Source organism: Dermacentor albipictus, chromosome 6, assembly GCF_038994185.2.
Source record: "Dermacentor albipictus isolate Rhodes 1998 colony chromosome 6, USDA_Dalb.pri_finalv2, whole genome shotgun sequence".
Lineage (NCBI taxonomy): Eukaryota > Metazoa > Arthropoda > Arachnida > Ixodida > Ixodidae > Dermacentor > Dermacentor albipictus.
This window is the reverse complement of record NC_091826.1, coordinates 19,661,184-19,679,324: the sequence shown is the minus strand read 5'-3', so window position 1 is coordinate 19,679,324 and position 18,141 is coordinate 19,661,184. Positions and strand designations below refer to the sequence as shown.

The 18,141-nt window shown below is 44.0% G+C and overlaps 1 protein-coding gene across 2 annotated transcripts; it reads right to left on the bottom strand.

Annotated features, from left to right (window-relative positions):
- Nucleotides 1-686: 686 nt before the first annotated feature.
- LOC135921053 (lysosomal-associated transmembrane protein 4A) lies at nucleotides 687-15,972 on the bottom strand. Of its 2 annotated transcripts, XM_065455372.1 has the most exons (7): nucleotides 15,431-15,972; nucleotides 12,736-12,931; nucleotides 9,331-9,407; nucleotides 7,360-7,578; nucleotides 6,092-6,181; nucleotides 4,944-4,961; nucleotides 687-2,477 (listed from the first exon to the last, which is right to left on the bottom strand). In XM_065455372.1, the coding sequence occupies exons 1-7, from the start codon at nucleotides 15,527-15,529 to the stop codon at nucleotides 2,385-2,387; spliced, it is 792 nt and encodes a 263-aa protein (XP_065311444.1). In that variant the 5' UTR covers nucleotides 15,530-15,972; the 3' UTR covers nucleotides 687-2,384. The 2 variants fall into 2 exon arrangements, with proteins under 2 accessions (XP_065311444.1, XP_065311445.1); XM_065455373.1 differs by lacking the exon at nucleotides 4,944-4,961.
- Between the last annotated feature and the right edge of the window lie 2,169 nt (nucleotides 15,973-18,141).

The window sequence follows — 18,141 nt, the reverse complement described above, 5'->3', positions numbered from 1 at the left end:
GCACCCCCTAGCAATTTTTGTAGGAAACCCTTAGAGTAGAAACAGTGGTCACTTCCCTTTTTTGCTTTGACAGTGTTTCAACACAGATTTTTCAAGACTTGCACCTATTTTATAGATATAAGTCCTAGTGCAGTGCTGTGCTTTAAACTACTGTGCGTTAAGACTGCCACGCTTTAAACAAACAATAAGCCAACATCTGTGCATGTATGCCTATAGCAGAGACTAATCTTGCACCTTCAGGCCCTTTCCTGCAAGCTGGTCAGGTGTTTGGACTATGAAAGGATTATTAAAACCTTAACTAGATAAATCTAAACTGCAGCACCAGGGACACGGCCCATTTTTCTTGAACAAGTTGTGCCGCGCATTGTCCTGTTCAGCTTTAAAGAGTTCGAAATAAAGGCAGTCTACCTTGTTCTCTAGATAATAGGACAGCAGATGGCAGCACTGGAGGCAAGGCTACATAATTTGTCTCACTGTCGACTTGAACATAATCCATGCGATCCATAAAACTCCTGTTAGCCAAAGAAACATACAGGATTTCCACACAAGACGTTTGTTGTGCTAGGTCAAATGTTTTTAGCTGCTGGACTCGAATGGGACAAGGCACTACGTACGCACAATCACGAGTGTGTTCAATTCAAACACAAGGTTTGCTTCGCTAAGAGAAAGCAGCTTGTAAAGCGAAGTTTGTTTTTCAAGTTTTATTTCACTGCACACTACATCGCAGATACATTGTCATCCCTCCCTGGCAAGAAAGAGGTTTTTCATTACACACAGAGGGAGGTGGGTTGTCTACTAGAAATCTGTGCATTTAACCATGAAACAAAGAACAACGTAAAAGAAAACTGCACTAAATTGAGTAGCACCCACAATAACCAGAAACAAGAAGGCAAACTCTAGAACATTGCACTTGTAACAGACAACACGCATGTCTTATCAGTTGTATCTATGTATAACGTAAGCAATCCTACATCTCCATAAAGTCATCTCCCCTTCCCACAATGCCAGATTCGCTACCGATGCTCATCAAGTTTGGACAGGCACCAGACAAGCATATTTAGTAATGTATCAAGTGCAAATCGTGCTTGTTTTTTTGTTGAGAGCACTGTCGGTCTTGGGCAACACCCAAACTACACGCGATGATAGGCCCATTTACGGTATGTGCAAGCAGCACATGATACAAACGCATGACTAGGAGGGGGTAGGAGAAAGTACCCCGACACAAGTAGACAGCATAAAGCGGTTTACTTCAGCAGACCAGCAAATAGAAAATGTACGAGGTCATAAAGCAAGTGAGGAGTGGGTAGCTTTAAATACAAAAAGAAAAAGAAACGATAAAGAAGCATATTAAAAAAAATAATGCACAGCCTCTGATGAAAGAATCTGGGGTACTGCGTGTTAAACCAACAGCTGTTAGTGGGCCTCATGGCTTTGCATTGCTATGGGACTCCGAGCTCGAAACAGCGTGGCCTGCACGGTTTTGACAAAGGACGTATAATAATGTTGAAAAAAACGACACATGCGTGTCGGTTAGTTCCATACTCTCTGGAGTGCTGGATCACTCGGGGAATAGCAGAGGTCAAGACTACGCTGATCTAAATGACCTCCCGCCAAATAAAATGTCGACTGCCCACTTCCAATGAAAGCTGTAAATCTTTCTTTGCAATGCAGCGATACTAGCATGCATAGTATTCCCATTGCTTAAGATTAGTTGACGCAGTGGGCTAGCGTCGCTCACATGCAAAGATGGCAAAAAGAGAAAGTCTGCAAGGAAGCAAGTTCCGAACTCTCACGTGCGACAACTATCCGTGTCGGGTTGGTGCTCGAAGTTCAGTTTAACCATGTTTTGTTCCTCAAGTTGCACGTATAGTCGGACAGCCTCTGGAGGGTGTTCTGCAATTACCAGAACAAGCAAAACGAACCTGACCTACAAGCTGAACTTCCCAATTTCTAGCAATCCAGGATCCTTGCTGGCATTACACATTCATTCTCGAATTTCAGTTTTCTTCGCTTCTGGCAAAGCACTGTCACGAAGCTGCACACTGTGAACCCCAAATACAGCCTGCATACAAGCAGCTTGTTGCAATTTCCTTTCTCAATGTTTGGAGAAAAAGAAAGAAAAAAAGGAGAGATACAGAGCATTAAAAGAAACAAAAGCATTACTGTCTTCGTGTCTGTGACATGCAATCCTCAATCCATACTTTTTTGTGGGGTGTGGTTACGAAATGACATGAAACCAAGGAAAATACATCAAAATGTACACAGGACGTCCAGATTTGCACAAAAGTGGGCCATTTTAGAGACCGCAAGTGCCGTTTGGCAGCTGGAAGCTGCTTCGGGTGGTGGTGACCATTTTCCACGCGCCGGCTGCCGTGTCACTGTATTCAAGTGCTGTGGTTTGGGTACGGCGGAGGTGCGTAGACGGGCACAAATGCAGGCATCTTGGTCGCTGTCTCGTAATCAGGTGGCAACAGAGCCTGAAATCAAAGGGTGTGTACGATTGGCAAACGGGACAGGTACCATTCAACATCAGCTGAATTAAAGGGGGCACAACAGCGACATTGAAACCACTTTAGATTTGTTCAATTAGCTTTAATAAAACTTCACATACATGCTAAGTATTTTCACATTGATTTCAAAAGTGCGTCAGATTAGTTTTAGTGTAGGTCAATAAGCTTCTAACATCCACTTCACTCGTTTGAAGCCACAATAAAAAAAAGAGATGGCATGATAAATGCCTAATTTCTAAGGCATGGCAAGATAGCCTAAAGGTATGAAATGCAAGAAGCAGATTGCCTTCACTTCGCAAATTAATTATTTTGCTACATTTTCTGTTTTTACATGGTTTCCACATTGTGAACGCTTAAATACAATGGACTGTAATATAGCTAATTATGCTAATAACAAAAAACTGCTTCTAATATTTCAGTCCTTGCCATTATAAGTGTTTCCAGAAACTACAAGTAGGGCCATTCTTATTCATGAACAAGGCTCGAAATGCATGTTTCCAGGGATTACCTTTGAAGAAACTTCCACAACTTGCTCCTCTAGCTTCTAATACCCAAGAGCTCAGTTATGGCAGCCAGAATAATTTTTTCATTGCACTCGACAGCCAAGTTGGGCAGTCACCATTTCGTATTTACAAATGCACGTGAGGTAGCTCCTACAGAATGTGCATCATGATCACTGCATGCACTAAATGTGATGGCTGAGCCACCCAAGGTTCTAGAAAAATCTGCAGATACTGTAAGTTATTGCTCAGTCTCGTTCAAGTTCCCAGCTTGAGAGCGCCTTGCTCCCTCATCAGCCATCCTCCATAGCAGTGTATAACAGCATCTACATTTACAATTCATTATGTGGACTCGCTAGTGGGAAAAAAGATCTGGAAGTTGACAGGGTAGATCCTTTACCTCAACAGACTTAAAGAAATTGACTGGTAGGTTGATTGCTTCGGATTTATTGCTTCTAACATTATAGGCCAATTCAAGGACTACGAGAGGCGACGTAAGGCTTGTGGAATCATTTTGACGACTTGAATTTCTTCAACACGCACACAAAGCCCAAGACTACCACATGAGAATTGCTGCATTTTGCCCCAAATTGATCGATGCTACTGCATCTCGGGGTCAAACCCACAATTTCGCACTCTTGAATTAAATTACGGGAACTTATGTGCCAAAACCACAATCTGATTATGAGGCAAACCATAGTGGGGGACTCCAGATTATAATTTTGGCTACCTGGGGTTCTTTAATGTGCACCTAAATCTAAGCACACGGGTGTTTTTGCATTTCACTCCCATCGAAATGCAGCCGCTGTGGCTGCGATTGGATCCCACGATCTCATACTCAGCAGTGCATCACCAAGGTCACTGAGCAACCACGGCGGGTCACATTTCCGCACTCTGCACAAGAATGCGATAACAGCCACTTCAGCGGGATAAACTGGATTTTCCAAAGGGTACGATCTTCCTACCTTCCCATTCACAATCAGTTAGCTTGCAAAAAGACGACCGAAATAGTACCATATTTGAAGAGATACAGAGCCACTCTATGTTTTTCTTTAAAGGAGTGCCGACACACAGGTTGCAGAAACTCTGTTACGCAATGATCACACTAAGCAAGTACTTATTGTTTGGAATGAATTTTATGATGATTTAACTTGATAACTAAAGTTGGGCTCCCAATTCTGAACCTGGCGTCATCGGCATTATCGTGACACACAGCGAAATTTTCCGAAGTGGTGTAGCAATTAGGCTACGTCTAGTCATGAGACGGCAAGTTGAAAATGCCGTGTCATTACTGTAGTTTTGGGCTCTTAAATTCTGGCATTTTTCTTGCCAGAACCATATTATTATTATGAGGCATGCTGTAGTGGGGTGGGACTCCGGATTAATTTTGACCCCCTGGGTTTCTTTGCATCCAATGCATGATACATACGTGTTATTGCATTTTGCCCCCATCGAAATGCAGCCGCCATGGCAAGGATTTGATTCCGCACCCTTGTGCATGGCAGCGCAACACCAAAGTCACCAAGCAACCACAGCAGGCAATTCTGGGTTGAATTCTATGTTTTCAGCCGAGCTGCTTTTAGGACAAGCACAGAGAGAATTTTATTCACATTGTGCACCTACAAGTTCACTGTAAAATTAAGCAGGCTCAGTTGGTTCGTATTCTGTGATGAGTAGAATGGAAGTGCGAAAGAAAAACAGGGACGACCACGTCTGTGCCAGTTTCTGTCAGTCATCCTTGTTTTCCTTTTGGGCTTCGACGCTATTCTTCACCGAAAAGATGGACGTCACTGTGCATAATAGGAATGTCTCTTGGGATTGCGTACTGCAACCTGTCATGCTACCAATGCCCAGCATGCTTCTACCACTCGGCAACTACTCTACATGTGAGCCCCAGTTATGCAGAGGAAGCAAAACAAAAAACAACGCCTACCTGGCCGTACGGCAACACCTGAAAGCAGAGAATTCACACCACACTGAGTCACGCAGTCTACATAACAAGTAACGGTTCCTGAATACACACTTCTGCAGACTTTGAAATAAACTGTTAGTACAACAAAATGAGGAAAAAAATTACCTACAAGTGCATCTTCAGACAAAGAAGCAAACACTATGACAAATGATGGTTCACTTGAGAACAAATGAGACCTAAATGCTGGAACCATACTGCGGTACCATCAATTTTGAAAACGCTCCATTAGTTTTCCCAACAGCCACACCTCCAACCTGACCCTCCGGCATGTATAGCATTCTTGGCGAGGCTTTGAGTGAAACATCGGCAAGCAGCTGATACACAAACGTTTTTTTTTTTGGGGGGGGGGGGGGCGAGGGGGGCAATGTTTCTTTCCAGACATCACCCTTTCGTCTTCATAAGGTGGAACAACTGTGCAAAGAAAAATGTTTTGAGGTGCAGAACAAAGCTAGGAAGATGCGCAGACTGCACTGTTGTACACACATCTACGCTCTTGTGTAGAGCATAGAAGCACCGTGTTGCGAGGTAATGAACGCAACAGTCGTGTGTGACTGCTTAGTTTGAAAGACTACACTTGTGAGCAATGGTAGTCCCCTCAAAGTTTTTGGCACAGTGTCCTGAACTTAATAGCTGCCTTCATAATTACTCTACATACGCTGTGTAGTGTAGTGCTGAAGCACTATAGGCAAGCACACGGACATTTGTACAACCACGGTTATGGTTTGGCATAGCATAGTAAAGCCTTCTTGAAGACGGTTCTCTTGCCTGCACCACTAAGACACAACTTTCTTTTTTTTTTTAAGTAATTCATTCTGAATTTTTCATACAAAGTTGGGGGTTGGCTATTACACAATGCTTGTATTTAAATTGACTTTTGCGCTTGGCAATTAGAAAAACTGGTGGAAGCTGTCGCAACTAAGAAAATTCACGACTTATTCATTGGCATTTTTTTTTTCCCCTCTAGAAAGTTATTGTTTCAGAATCTGGGCCCCACTATCTGCCACAAATTGGCTACGCAGTCCCCTGATAAACAGCAGTTGGTCATCCTAGCATGAAAGAAAGCTTTCTTTTTTCTTTCTTTCTTCTTTTTAAGGAATTGCAGCTCTCACCTCAGAGTCAGATTCCACATCAGGAAGGCTCGCTTCTTGCCTGAGTCGCAGGTATTTGTAACAGGACCAGACAATTCCCATCACATAGGCCTAAAGAGATACAACAGTCGGCATTACATTCACTGGTCAGCATAAAAATCACCCTTGTTTTTCAAAAGAAAACACAGTAAGTTTACTTGCTTTAAATGTCAAAAATTTTCCCAGAAGGGAAGTGGACATTGGATACTAAAGTTTCCAGACATGAGCCCAAGCGAGTTTCAGGTCTGGAAAGGATATAACCTCGAAAAAGAAAATTTCTAGAAGTCAGCTAAGAATTCCGACTGTGGAGAGAAAAAAAAAATCCCTTTAGAGTCAAACTCCATTTGGGTAATTTTGTGGGCGACATGACTACACAATGGTTGCAAGTGACAAGATGGGCATAAAGTGGCGAATCGCTACACTTTCACGTATTGTGATGAAGCACATCTCAGTCGACAAAGCCTCTTGAGCAATTCAAGACGAAATGCAAAAACTGTTACCATTTTCATGGGTTGAAAGCACAGTAGAAAAGTCACAAAAGCTTTTTGTTTTTGTTGCTGCAGGAAGCGCTAAGATGATAAGACTCTTGCACAAGGCACGGTGGTGGTGGTGCATTTTGGCTGCTCGATTTCCGCAATTGTGCTGCTTCAGCAACGGGTGCAGAGGTCATTGCACAATTACTGGCTGTAGCTAGTGCACTCACGGGCAAACAGGAGTGGAAAGTGCGAGCCTGCTGTTAACAGAGAATTTTTATAACCAAAAAATACCAGAGCAGATGACCAAGTGCATTGTGCTGCCAGTGCCACCTCCTTGTCATGTTGCCTGTGGCCGTCACACGTATGTTTTTTCACTGGCAAGCAAAGCATCGGGAACAGCAAAGACTAAGAAAAAAGCATTGTTTTCGGATTAGAATTACTTTTTCAGCAACATTGCTGTTGTCGATTTTGTCTGCTTCAGAAAGTTTTGTATAAACTTCCTTGAACCACGCAGCCTTCTGGCATTCTTTCACCAACAGTCGACTTCTAACAGAAACGTTCGAGACCTAGAAGTGAAACTTTTTCTGGAACAGACTTGATGCAACATGAGTATAGTAAAACGAGCCTAAATGCGTATGCTTTAGATGAAATTTGGGAGAGATGGCAGGTATGCAAGTGGGAAACTGGAGTGCTAATGATTCCAGTCCTGTCACTTGGCTTTTCACTGAATTGGGGTTTAAACCTTGCAGTGCAAGGGCAAGACAAGCGACAGACCTTGATCATCATGCAGGCAACGAAGCCGACCATGACAACGGTGCATAGCCACTGGGGGTCGAGACGCAGCAGCTCCTTCTGCAGGGGCAGGTCTCGCGACGATGCCACCAGGCGGCGCACATCCGGCATGTACGAGAAGTATCCCACCACTGTCAGCGCCGACAGCACGAAGTCAAACACTTGCAGGCAGAAGAACGGCATCAGGTACGTTGGCTGACCCTGCACAGCAACAGTTGGGGCACACATCAAACACACACAGCCAGGCACAGGGCACTACGGAGTTTCACAACACAATTATTAGAGGGAAACGTGGTGCAAAAGTGTGGGTGCACTATTCGTATTCCACTTTAACCCTTTCTCTATTGCTGACGTGTGTAGACGTCACCAGAATTGCCACTAATACAGCCAGTGACGAGGATAGCCCTCATGAGGAAAGATATGTTGCAGTGTGAACCAATTGCAAGGAAATGTATACCAGTAAACTTGCACTGAGCAGCTGTTTTTCACACTAGATTGTGGCGCTTGTCGGTTGTAGTAGGTATTGGTCAACGCTGTATATGCCTGCCTGGCCCAAACGGTAATGACCATAGCCATCATAATCATCAGTGGCATGGTGTATGTTTTTTCTCCTCCCTATGTGTTGCTTGAAAGCTTGGAATCCAAATATGGCTGTCTGCACACAGTGTTTCTGGGAAATTTGATACAATCTTTGTCATTACTTGTAGTGTTAATGCTAATTCTAGCATGGGTGGGAATCATAGCAAGCGTTGATTCGACCAACTGGTGTAGAACAACCTTCCAATGTTTTGTTTTAACATAATATTATCAGTGTGCTGTATGGCAATGATTGGCTTCATTTACACCTTAATTTCTACCACCATATTGTTTTCAGAACATAACGAATTAAAACTTTTTACGATATCTGAAATAGTCACCCACAGCAAGTGCTGCTGCCCACAAGCTGTCCAGATCTACCAGCATGCACGCTCATAAGTGTGAAGACTTAGTTGCGCAGCCGAAATTACATGCCAGAATGTAGCAGTTATTGAATTTCAAGCACTCCACTAGTCTAATAAAAGTTGTGCAACTAGCACGCAGAGGCTGAACCATGCAGAACAATAAACGAGGCTGCAGTTTCCATTCTCAACGAAGCCATGCTAGATTGTTGAAAAAATCCATGGTAGACTGACTACCCAGCATTCCCATGGAAGTTCAATTAATTCTGGTAGGGAACTTGCATGCATCACACCACTACAGGTTCCACGAGGAGTGTGATATATCATGAATGGTTTGACAAACAGCAAAGGGCAAAGAGGGGCACTTTTTGAACCCAGTAAGTAAACTTTCATGATCTGTAGAAAATCCTGCAAACAAATCCAGAAGACACATCTTTAGACATCCCGTAAACAATGTTACCATGAAGATGCAAGCCAAGTATTATTTCACTGCATGGAGATGAGACTCCACAATCTTGCATATTGCTTGCTCTCTTCCGTTGTCTTCAAGGCCCTTTCATGTTCATTTATTTATTTATTTATTTATTTATTTATTTATTTATTTTCCCACCGCTGTCAAACATGTCAAAGCCAGCGCAATGATGCCAGTCCACAGACACCAGCAACTAGGCGATTGTTCATGACCATCAAACCACTACAGAGTGAACGACTTTTACATGCAAACACACCCCTCAAATGTTATACAAAATAGGGAAGCAGTGATCGTCACCACTCTGCTGCTCTATGGCACCTGTGTGAGACACAAAATTTGGAAGCGTTATATGCGCACCGCATTAACAGAAAAAAATAGAGGCACAATCAGCAGGCCATTGCTATCAGTGCCCTCCCAAGCTAAGAGAAAAAGATGTGTTGAGAGGGAATGAGGAAACTAAACATCACACTTCTTATACAAAACCGCTCTCACAACACGCCAACAATGCAGAAGTTGAGAAGGCACATTCGTGCGAGTCCTTACCCATATGGTTCCATACAGTAGCAACAGGGTAACAACTCCTGTGCAGACGGTGATGGCTAGAGCCACATGAAGGTCCTCTAAACAGCGGGAACAAAAGAAGATGCCAGCTTAGTGCCCGGAATGAAAGCCAACAAACTCATACCCCGTCTGACCAACTTTGTCCAGTGTGCTAAAAGCCATAAGTTGTGTTGGCCAATCAACGAGAGCATGATTTACTAACACAGTGTCAGGAATGCTGCCACCCGTAGGCACTGACACGTCTGGCACTAGCAGGATGAAATCTCGCGACAGTGCCTCCAAAAGGTATCGCCCGAGAGTAATGCCCCAGGTTCACACGTGCAAAGGTTGTGATCAGGAAATTGCAGCGGGAAATGGTACTTTTGTAGTTCCATCACTGGACAGTGTGGCCAAACATACTTGAACACAACACGCTCGCTGACTTTATGTGTTAGTGTACCATACAACTACGCTACCATGCACAGAGATGTAAAAGTAAAATAAAAGTGAATACCTTGGTGCTGTCCTGTATGTCAAGATAAGAGAGGGGAAAGAAAGAAAAAAAAAGAAGAACTAGAGTCTCCCTATTACACACAAAGTACACACTATCACAAAAAAAGATGCCCAGCCATTCTATACTGCCTGCACAGACTAAGCTGCTGAAAAAATAAAGGCCATATATCTTGCATTTGGTTGTGCACCAACATGCAAGTTTATCAAATCAGATTGTGCAAGTTTTATCACATCATCACCTCCTGATTGTTCTCACAACATTACAAGTAGACCCAATGAGAGTATACAATATATAATGTAAAGCCATACACGAGCAAGCACGATTAATGGTTCATACAACAATGAAATAAAAAGTGATGGCCGTCACACGCCACTGAGGGGGAGAGTAAAAACATTTTGTGACAGCCTGCTGTACAGCTTCTCTCAGGTTAAAATAACAGATTCTTTAAACCATGCAAAATTAACTTCCTCTTTACACAAGTGCTTCTGAAATTAGGAACGCTCAATGTCATATTATTTTGTCTTGGCTCCGGGGTGGAGAGTATACATTCACTTCGAGTGCAAAGCCCAATGAGTTTCTCAAACTCATTCAATTGCAGAAGTCATTGGATTCTAATGGCATTAAATATTGCTGTGTAGCAGCCGAATAATGTCATCTGATGCTAATGCCATTCGATTGGAATGACATTAGAACGTCCAGTGTGACAGGGGTATAAGGTTGTACTTCCGAATACCACTACAATGAGTGTCTCTTCAATGAAAAGTATAACAAAGGGTTCCGTATGTGCAAGCTGAATTATCTTTCCGGCCTCTACAGCGAATATACCATTGCGATGAATATGCCTGTACAACAAAGCAATTTAGGCATCCTTGATGGTTCATTTGTAGCTTTACAATGAAAGCATGCTGTGGCGCTGTTGCAGGCCTCTTCACCCCACTAACGCACAGTGTGCATTGTGAGCACTGGTCTACCTGACGTCCCAGTGGCTTCTATCCTTAAGCATCTCTCTAATTCAAGTTAAGTAAAGGTTGTCTTCTGCAGAATGAGCTTAGCCTGCTTTATTGCAAAAGGTATGGTGCATGATCTTTACAATGAAGTCACCAGCATAAAACAATTTTTTTTTGGTCCCGAGTGCTTTGTTATAAAGGCGTTTGACTGAATACTTGCTGCAAGGACTCTCTGTGGAGAGGGATTCCAAGTTAATGTCACTGCTTTCACGCTCATGTTAACAAGGCTTCTTATCTACAGCACAACCATACTGCTTGTAGCCTTTCTTGGCGCTGGTGCTCAAACTTTTTGACAAGGCACTAGCCAGGCTCATCAATGTTTGTCTGCAGAAACATACAACTTACTTGTGAAGCTCATTAAGACATCAACTTTCCTTTCGCAATCCAGAAGGCATTGAAAAGCTTTGGGCCCAAGCTTGCTAAAATATGCATTACAAAAGTTCCAGAATGCTTCTCAATCAAATTATTTATTAATTCATTTTTGGACAATACGAGACATTCACATGTGAACGAGTGCCTTTTTGTTGAGCAGCTGTTTTTACCTGCAGATTATTAGGGGAAAAGAACAATAAGAAATTGGCGATCTCTATGGAGAATGTTCAGAATTTTATAAGCTGTCTGTTCCTGATGTCTTGTCAGTGCTGAAATGGTTGTGAGCGTGAATAATTTGTCCCTTATAAGCGAGTCAACGACCTTGGATATTTGAAATTTGCACATACCAGCATTGGTAACTTCGAAAGTTGTTAAATTTAGCGAGTTATAAGTCACTTTAACAAGAACCCTTGCCATTTCGGAGTCTTAGAAACTTTTTCAGTGCCGTAAATAGCCAGGAAATTGCCCTGGGAAAATTCCTCACGGCCAGCACTTTGGCTAAGTTCAATGCTTCCTCCCAATTAATCACAAGAGGGATAGATGGGCCTCCACAGGCCGCTATTTCTAAAGAGCTTATTAGTGAGCTATCTGGGTGCATGAAAGCTGCTTTTCTAGGCAATGCACAACACTGAATTCTGATATTCCTTTTAGAAAATCATAGGTTATTTTTTCACATCCTGACCACCGATTAGCCACCGCAGGAATTAATTTAAAGCTATAATTTAAAATATAAGGTACATGTCTAGGAATGTCTAGGAACAATTCCGAGCAAGTCAGCAATGTCATCATCACTTAGTGATTTTTCACTGAAGTTCACTAAATGAAAGTTTACTTTAAAAAAATGGCTGTGGCTTAGGTAAGGTTAAGCCCAGGATGCGAAGCATACTAGCCTTTATTTTAGTTGTTGAACCACTGTTTAGCCTGGTGAACTGCTGTTGCTTGGCTATATTTGGTTCGGCTAGACGAAGAAACAACTCATGCATTACTTCTTCGCCTTCAAGAGTGGAACGCGACAGCGTTCCCGTCGACCCGCCAAGGGGTGTAAGACAATGGGCTACAGGGCAGCGACTACGCGCCCCGCATTGGACGCGGTGAGCGTCGAGCAAAGCAGCGTTCGGCGCGGCAACGAAATGTGCGCCTGAGCAAGAGACGCATGCCTTAGAAACAGCTCGTTTCTAAGGCAACACCGCATTCACTAGAGGCGCTTTTGTACCGCGTTGAAGCATCGTAATCGTGGCTCAGTGGTAGCGTCTCCGTCCCACACTCCGGAGACCCTGGTTCGATTCCCACCCAGCCCGTCTTGCAAGAGTTGAGCCAAAGCCACTTCTCCTCTGTCGTGACGTCACGGTGTCACGTGATTTCATGGTCACCGCCGCGCCTGAGGAGCTGGGTTGAGCCCTCGTAATATGCTTCGCATAAAAAATTTTTAAATGTCAAAAATGCTGTTGCGTACAGAGCTCAACAATGGCAACAATGACTGAGAAACAAAGTACGTCCTTGAAACACAGAACTCACCATCACGGATGCTTGCCAGCTTCGGGTCATTGGCCATGTCTGAAAGTTCGTGGCTGTAGACGGAGGGACGAAAGCGGGTGATGAAGCTGCCCGAAAGCTGTGTCGTTGCTGATCCGTTGTTTCCGTACAGCTTTTCGATTAGCTCCGGCCGCAGCATCATGCTGACGAGAATCGCCAAGGCAAGGACATGGAGAATCTGCAACGGTGCAACAACATTTGCGATGGGGTCACTAGATGTGTTTTTCCATGTACGACCACAGTCGTAATTCGCTATATGAGCCTCCCAGCAGTTTGTGCCTGGCGGATTACACTACCCAACCATGCTATGCAATACCACATTAAGAACTGCTGTGGAAAACCAGCATGTCAATATGCGGCAAAAAAGCCCAGCGCACTCCATACTTACTGGAAATGCCCTGCCCAGAGCACTTTCTTCCCAAAACTTTTTAATTGGCTCAAGCATCCCACCCTTGCTTCCCTACACTACAGCTACATCTGGCGGTGCACACAGAGCACGTCATTAAGTCGAGACAAATGGACTCGCCACCAACACATGGTACACAGCTGAACTTCAATAGCGATGACTCAGGTAAATGAGTACATCTTTAACATACCATTTTCTGGCATCAAATCAAAGTCCAAGCCCTCTCACATTGGAGAAGAATGCTGGCAAGTAGTATCTGAGTAACCTAAACAATTTACTTCTAATTTTGGTGCCCAGGAAGTGGATCACATGCATGACATCACAATACACTGGTTCATTCCGTAGCTGTGATCACTGCAGCTTCTGCACACAAACATAGCTAGCTGCCTGCCTCCTAATGAACCGGGGCGAGCCCATGTCCAGCACCCTTATTTATTTATTTATGAACAGCACCATCATACCTAACCTTACTGCAGTACAAGGTCAGCAAATATTGCTCTGCGTCACACATTACGATAATGTTGATAACACCAGATATGTTGTTTCAAGGCCAACTTTAATATCATATTCCCAACGTTCACACTTGCTATACGACATGCAAGATGGGCCAGAGCCCTTCCTATGACTGCGATACTTTCATCATGCATAGTTGGCTGTCAGCAATCGGAGCGCAGCTTTAATGTTGTATTTTATTACAGTTTACAGGTGCTTGAGTTTCACCTTTATTCGATCATAATCGAATGCGAACTGTTTAGAGGCATTATGCGCACTACATAAAGCTTAAAATCTGTGCTGCATATGTGGCAATCACTAGAAACAAAGTTACCACAACATGCATCACATCAACTTGCTGCACACAACAGTGCACGAGACAGCACAAATTTGCTAAATCGATCTGCTGTGCGCCCATGTTGCTCTTGCAAGATTGGCACAGAACAGAGAAACTCTGAGAACGCTCAGAGGAACTTCATTGCTCCATCCCATACTATACACATGTCCAATAAGCCCAGAAAGACATTTGCAGGTCACATAATAACGATGCGACAGTAGCACCTCACAAGTGCAAGACGCACGATTTTGCAAAGCCGAGCGCAGAAGTGTTGCGGATAAAAAGGAGACTTGGACAGCAAAGGCGCTCTCCTGTTCAGGTGTCTTTCCTGTGTCTCCACTTTTTTTTCTTTCTTTCCGCAAAGCTTCTGCGCTACCCTCTGCAAGATCATGTCAATCCAACTAGCCTAACAGCTTACTATTCTACTAGCTAATGCAAGATGCAATGTGCACTGCAATATTAGGGTTTACTTTCGAACTCCAAAGCAAGAGCTGACATGTTACAGATGCTGACCGCTGCAGGAAACATTGCTGTAACTTCATTAGTGGTCAACACCTTTGAACTGTGGTATGTTTCCTTCAAGACAGTGTGTAAACATGGTCGGCCCGTCTGTCATGTGCAGAAGCTGAAACCTTAGAACAGAAACTTTAGCTTAGGAGACACGGACACAAGAAGAGAGAAACGGACAACATAAACGAACCTTTTTTCTAGCTAAACCCTGTAGGAGTTTTTGAGGCTTTCGTTGCTTTAAGAAAAAGAAATTGTGGTTTGCTATTTTTCTTTTTTCTGGAGGCCGAGTTATTTGATTTGTGCAGGAGGAGAATGAGCTTCGAGTAATTTCCCTTCATAAACAACCAGCCTCCGAAACCTGCTTACCCGCGTTAGCAGATCGAACACATTCCTGCACGCATAGGCATGCGGTTTTAAAAGAACCTTCACGGTTCACTGCTCGAAGAAGAGAACCAAAATAAAAAAAAGAGAGAAAGAAAACGCGTTTGCGCCGGCGACATTTTACGAAGCACCTGCTGGCGCGCGTCTACAAGGCAGATGCCGCGGGACTACGGAGCGCAAGCTGTGGTTTCGCACTGAACTTTCTACTTGCGTCATACAAGCGTGCGTCACTTCAGGTCATGAAGTGCAAAAGCTAATAACGTAGACAGCCGACTGCCAGCCAAGCAAAACAAAAGCAGCCATTATACCAATGACAAGACGCTCTCGTCTCAACCTACGTATATATCGACCAGCACCTCTACACCGCCGACCGCTCCCTGCATCGAATTTCCCCGTTCCTCTCGTCACAACCTACTCCTCTGTATCCCTGTCGCAAGGCGAGGGCCTATGCGATTTGGGCTAGTATATATATTTTTTAAGTAACCTGCCAAACGCGATCAGAAGTAAAGGATAACGGCACGACATAGCTGCAGCTGCGGGTCAGCACTCACCAAATGCCATATGCCCAGAATCACCGTGCCAGTGCGAACATGACAGCAGAAACAGCAGCGAAACGCGCTGTGATTCACGAAGTCACTTTTCCTGCGCATTCCTGTGCTTGTGTCAGGCAGGGTCACAGACGAGCTCGCTGCAGAGTCACAAACACGCCGGTTCGACGAGACTTGGGGCAAATGACAAGAAATCGCTGTCAATCACAAGACGGCTCAAGAATTTAAGCCTAAAATGTGGTATGCACTGCTGCAGTCCGCTGTTTCCGCCACCACTCTGGTGACGTCGCAGTAGCACGCGTTCACAAGATCGCTTTGATAGCCTCGATTGCCGCAGCGGTGCGCGGAGATTCCAACCTGCCGTGCTCGCGCGCGTTAACACGACGGCACAGCTGCTTCGAACGAGGTCCTTAGGCAAGCGAATCTACAGTTGCAACCATCAGGCGCGGTGCGCCGAGATCGCCCCCAGCAGCGCAGCCGGCGCGGGCGGATCGCGAAACCAACCGCAACCCCACCAAGCGTTGCCCCACCGATCACCGCCGAAACGCGCAGTATACAGTTGCAACACACTGTACAGCAACAATACGCACACAAGCGGTTTATGAAACTGGCACGACTCTCATGACATTTACTATATTTGCGCCAACTTTGGCGATAGCTAAGCCAAGTAAACAGTATAATTTACATGCATTCTTACGATAAACGCTTCTCTATTTTGTTAGCAGATGGCGCATATATCTGCGAGTTCCATCTTGCGCGCTCGATTACGTTAGCAGCTTGATTTTGCTGCGACAGCAGTGAGTAAAAACTGGGTTCCTTTGTCCGTCCGTCCATTCCAACGCCTCCTTTATTATACTAAATAAAGGAGGCGTTGGTCCATTCCGTTACCATACTCAACGCCTCCTACTCTAGTCAAGCCGGTTACCGTTAGCCACAGAACACCTATAAAAATGGCCTGAGGCCGCCTCGTCACCTTCGTTTACAGTGTAGCTTGACCACCGCCATAGTATGGTGGCTCTAACCACAATAGCCATAGGGCCAAGTTCGTCCTTTACTCTATGATAGGGCCATAGAATGTCTTTTTCAATGGCCATGCATAGTGGGAAGAAAACGTCTTTCACCACTGCCACTTCATTGCTTGTGCTGCAACCTAAGCCCCAGAAGCAGGTTTATAATGGCTTTTTGACCTATGACTAGTGCCAGCGAACGCATGTCTGCACCTTGTAATCGAATAAATCATTACATATTACCTGCATAATATAAAGTTGCCTTGTAATTCTCTGTTAATCACACATGCGTGATGATCAACGGTTGTTGCGCCACATCAGGTGGCACTTGCGAATGTGGGCAAAACACACGGAGGGTAGGCAAACAAGAGCTTAAAACAGAAGTGATTGGTTCCTTTCCGCAAGCTGCGTGAGGGAGCCAATCATGGTCCAGAATTTCGATCCAGATCGGGCATGATCACGATAGAAAGTGGCCGTGTGACATTGGTAACCATAGCAATGTGCATTTAAAAGCCAAACATTGTGCGATTCAGCGACGATATTGTCCGGACGTTTGTGCTTGTATTTCGGAGGCCTCAAAGCAATATATTGCAGTGGATGATGCTGCCATATATGCGTCACATAGGATTTGTTCTTGAGTATATAATATGCCAATGTACAATTCTTTGTTGTCGTCGTCACGAAAACTGCGTCAATGGCCTGTACGAGACATAAACAACAGTGATAATGATGAGCCTCATACATGGCACATACTTGGAGGGGAGGATGCACCAAGAATCCGAAGGAAAACAATGTCGAAAGCACTACCAATAAACGGGGTAGTAACAACAATGCCGCAATTTCTTTTACCCGGTAGATCACACAACTTAGAACGAGGAAGTGCCGCAGAAGCTTGTGAAAGGATGTTGGCGCACTCTCAAGGGGGCAAGTGATTAACATTGCAATTAAACAATGAATGTTTTAATTGAAATTATTTTTATCGTAATTATAATGGGTTGAAAAGTTACATGTGGAAAATCTGGCCAAGCGCAGGCTCCCGCGTCAGCGCTTCATCTGTTCAACAGTGAGAGAGGGAACCACAGACCGAGCGTTCCAGCTAAGGTGGTGCCATCCGTGTCACTGACAAGTAGAGACACAAATCTATGCGTGCTGCACTTTGAGCCAGTGGGACAAGTGCTCAAGTGAATATCCCGACTGCAGCTGGGGTTATTTCATCCGAGATCGTCAAGCTCGATGTATGTCCGCAAGGTTTCGCTTACACGACACTAAAGGCACACTACAGGCAATTGTTATAGAAGTGGTATAGTTTGTGTGTTCAAAATTTATGTACAAAGATTATCAGTTTTGATTTCTATCTCACCTGTGCAAATCTACAAATTCAATAATTAAATTAATAAATTAAGATGCCCCAATTAAATGGGTTTAAAATTTTGTTCAATGTCCAGCTTGATTAATTACTTTCAATTACTACATTACCTTTTAACAGCAATACCCACCACTTTGCCCAAACTACTCTATAAATTAAGAGTTCCTGGCCATTCTTTTGTAGCTGATGTGCACAATTATTAGAGAAACGTAGTCTTCACCGAGAGAAAATGTTGCAGTCATAGTACTGCAAGAGAGTTCAGAGCCAGAGAAACTGCCGTCTGCTATATTTTTTTAAGGGTACCTAAACTACCTTTGAAATTTTGAACACATTTTAATTAA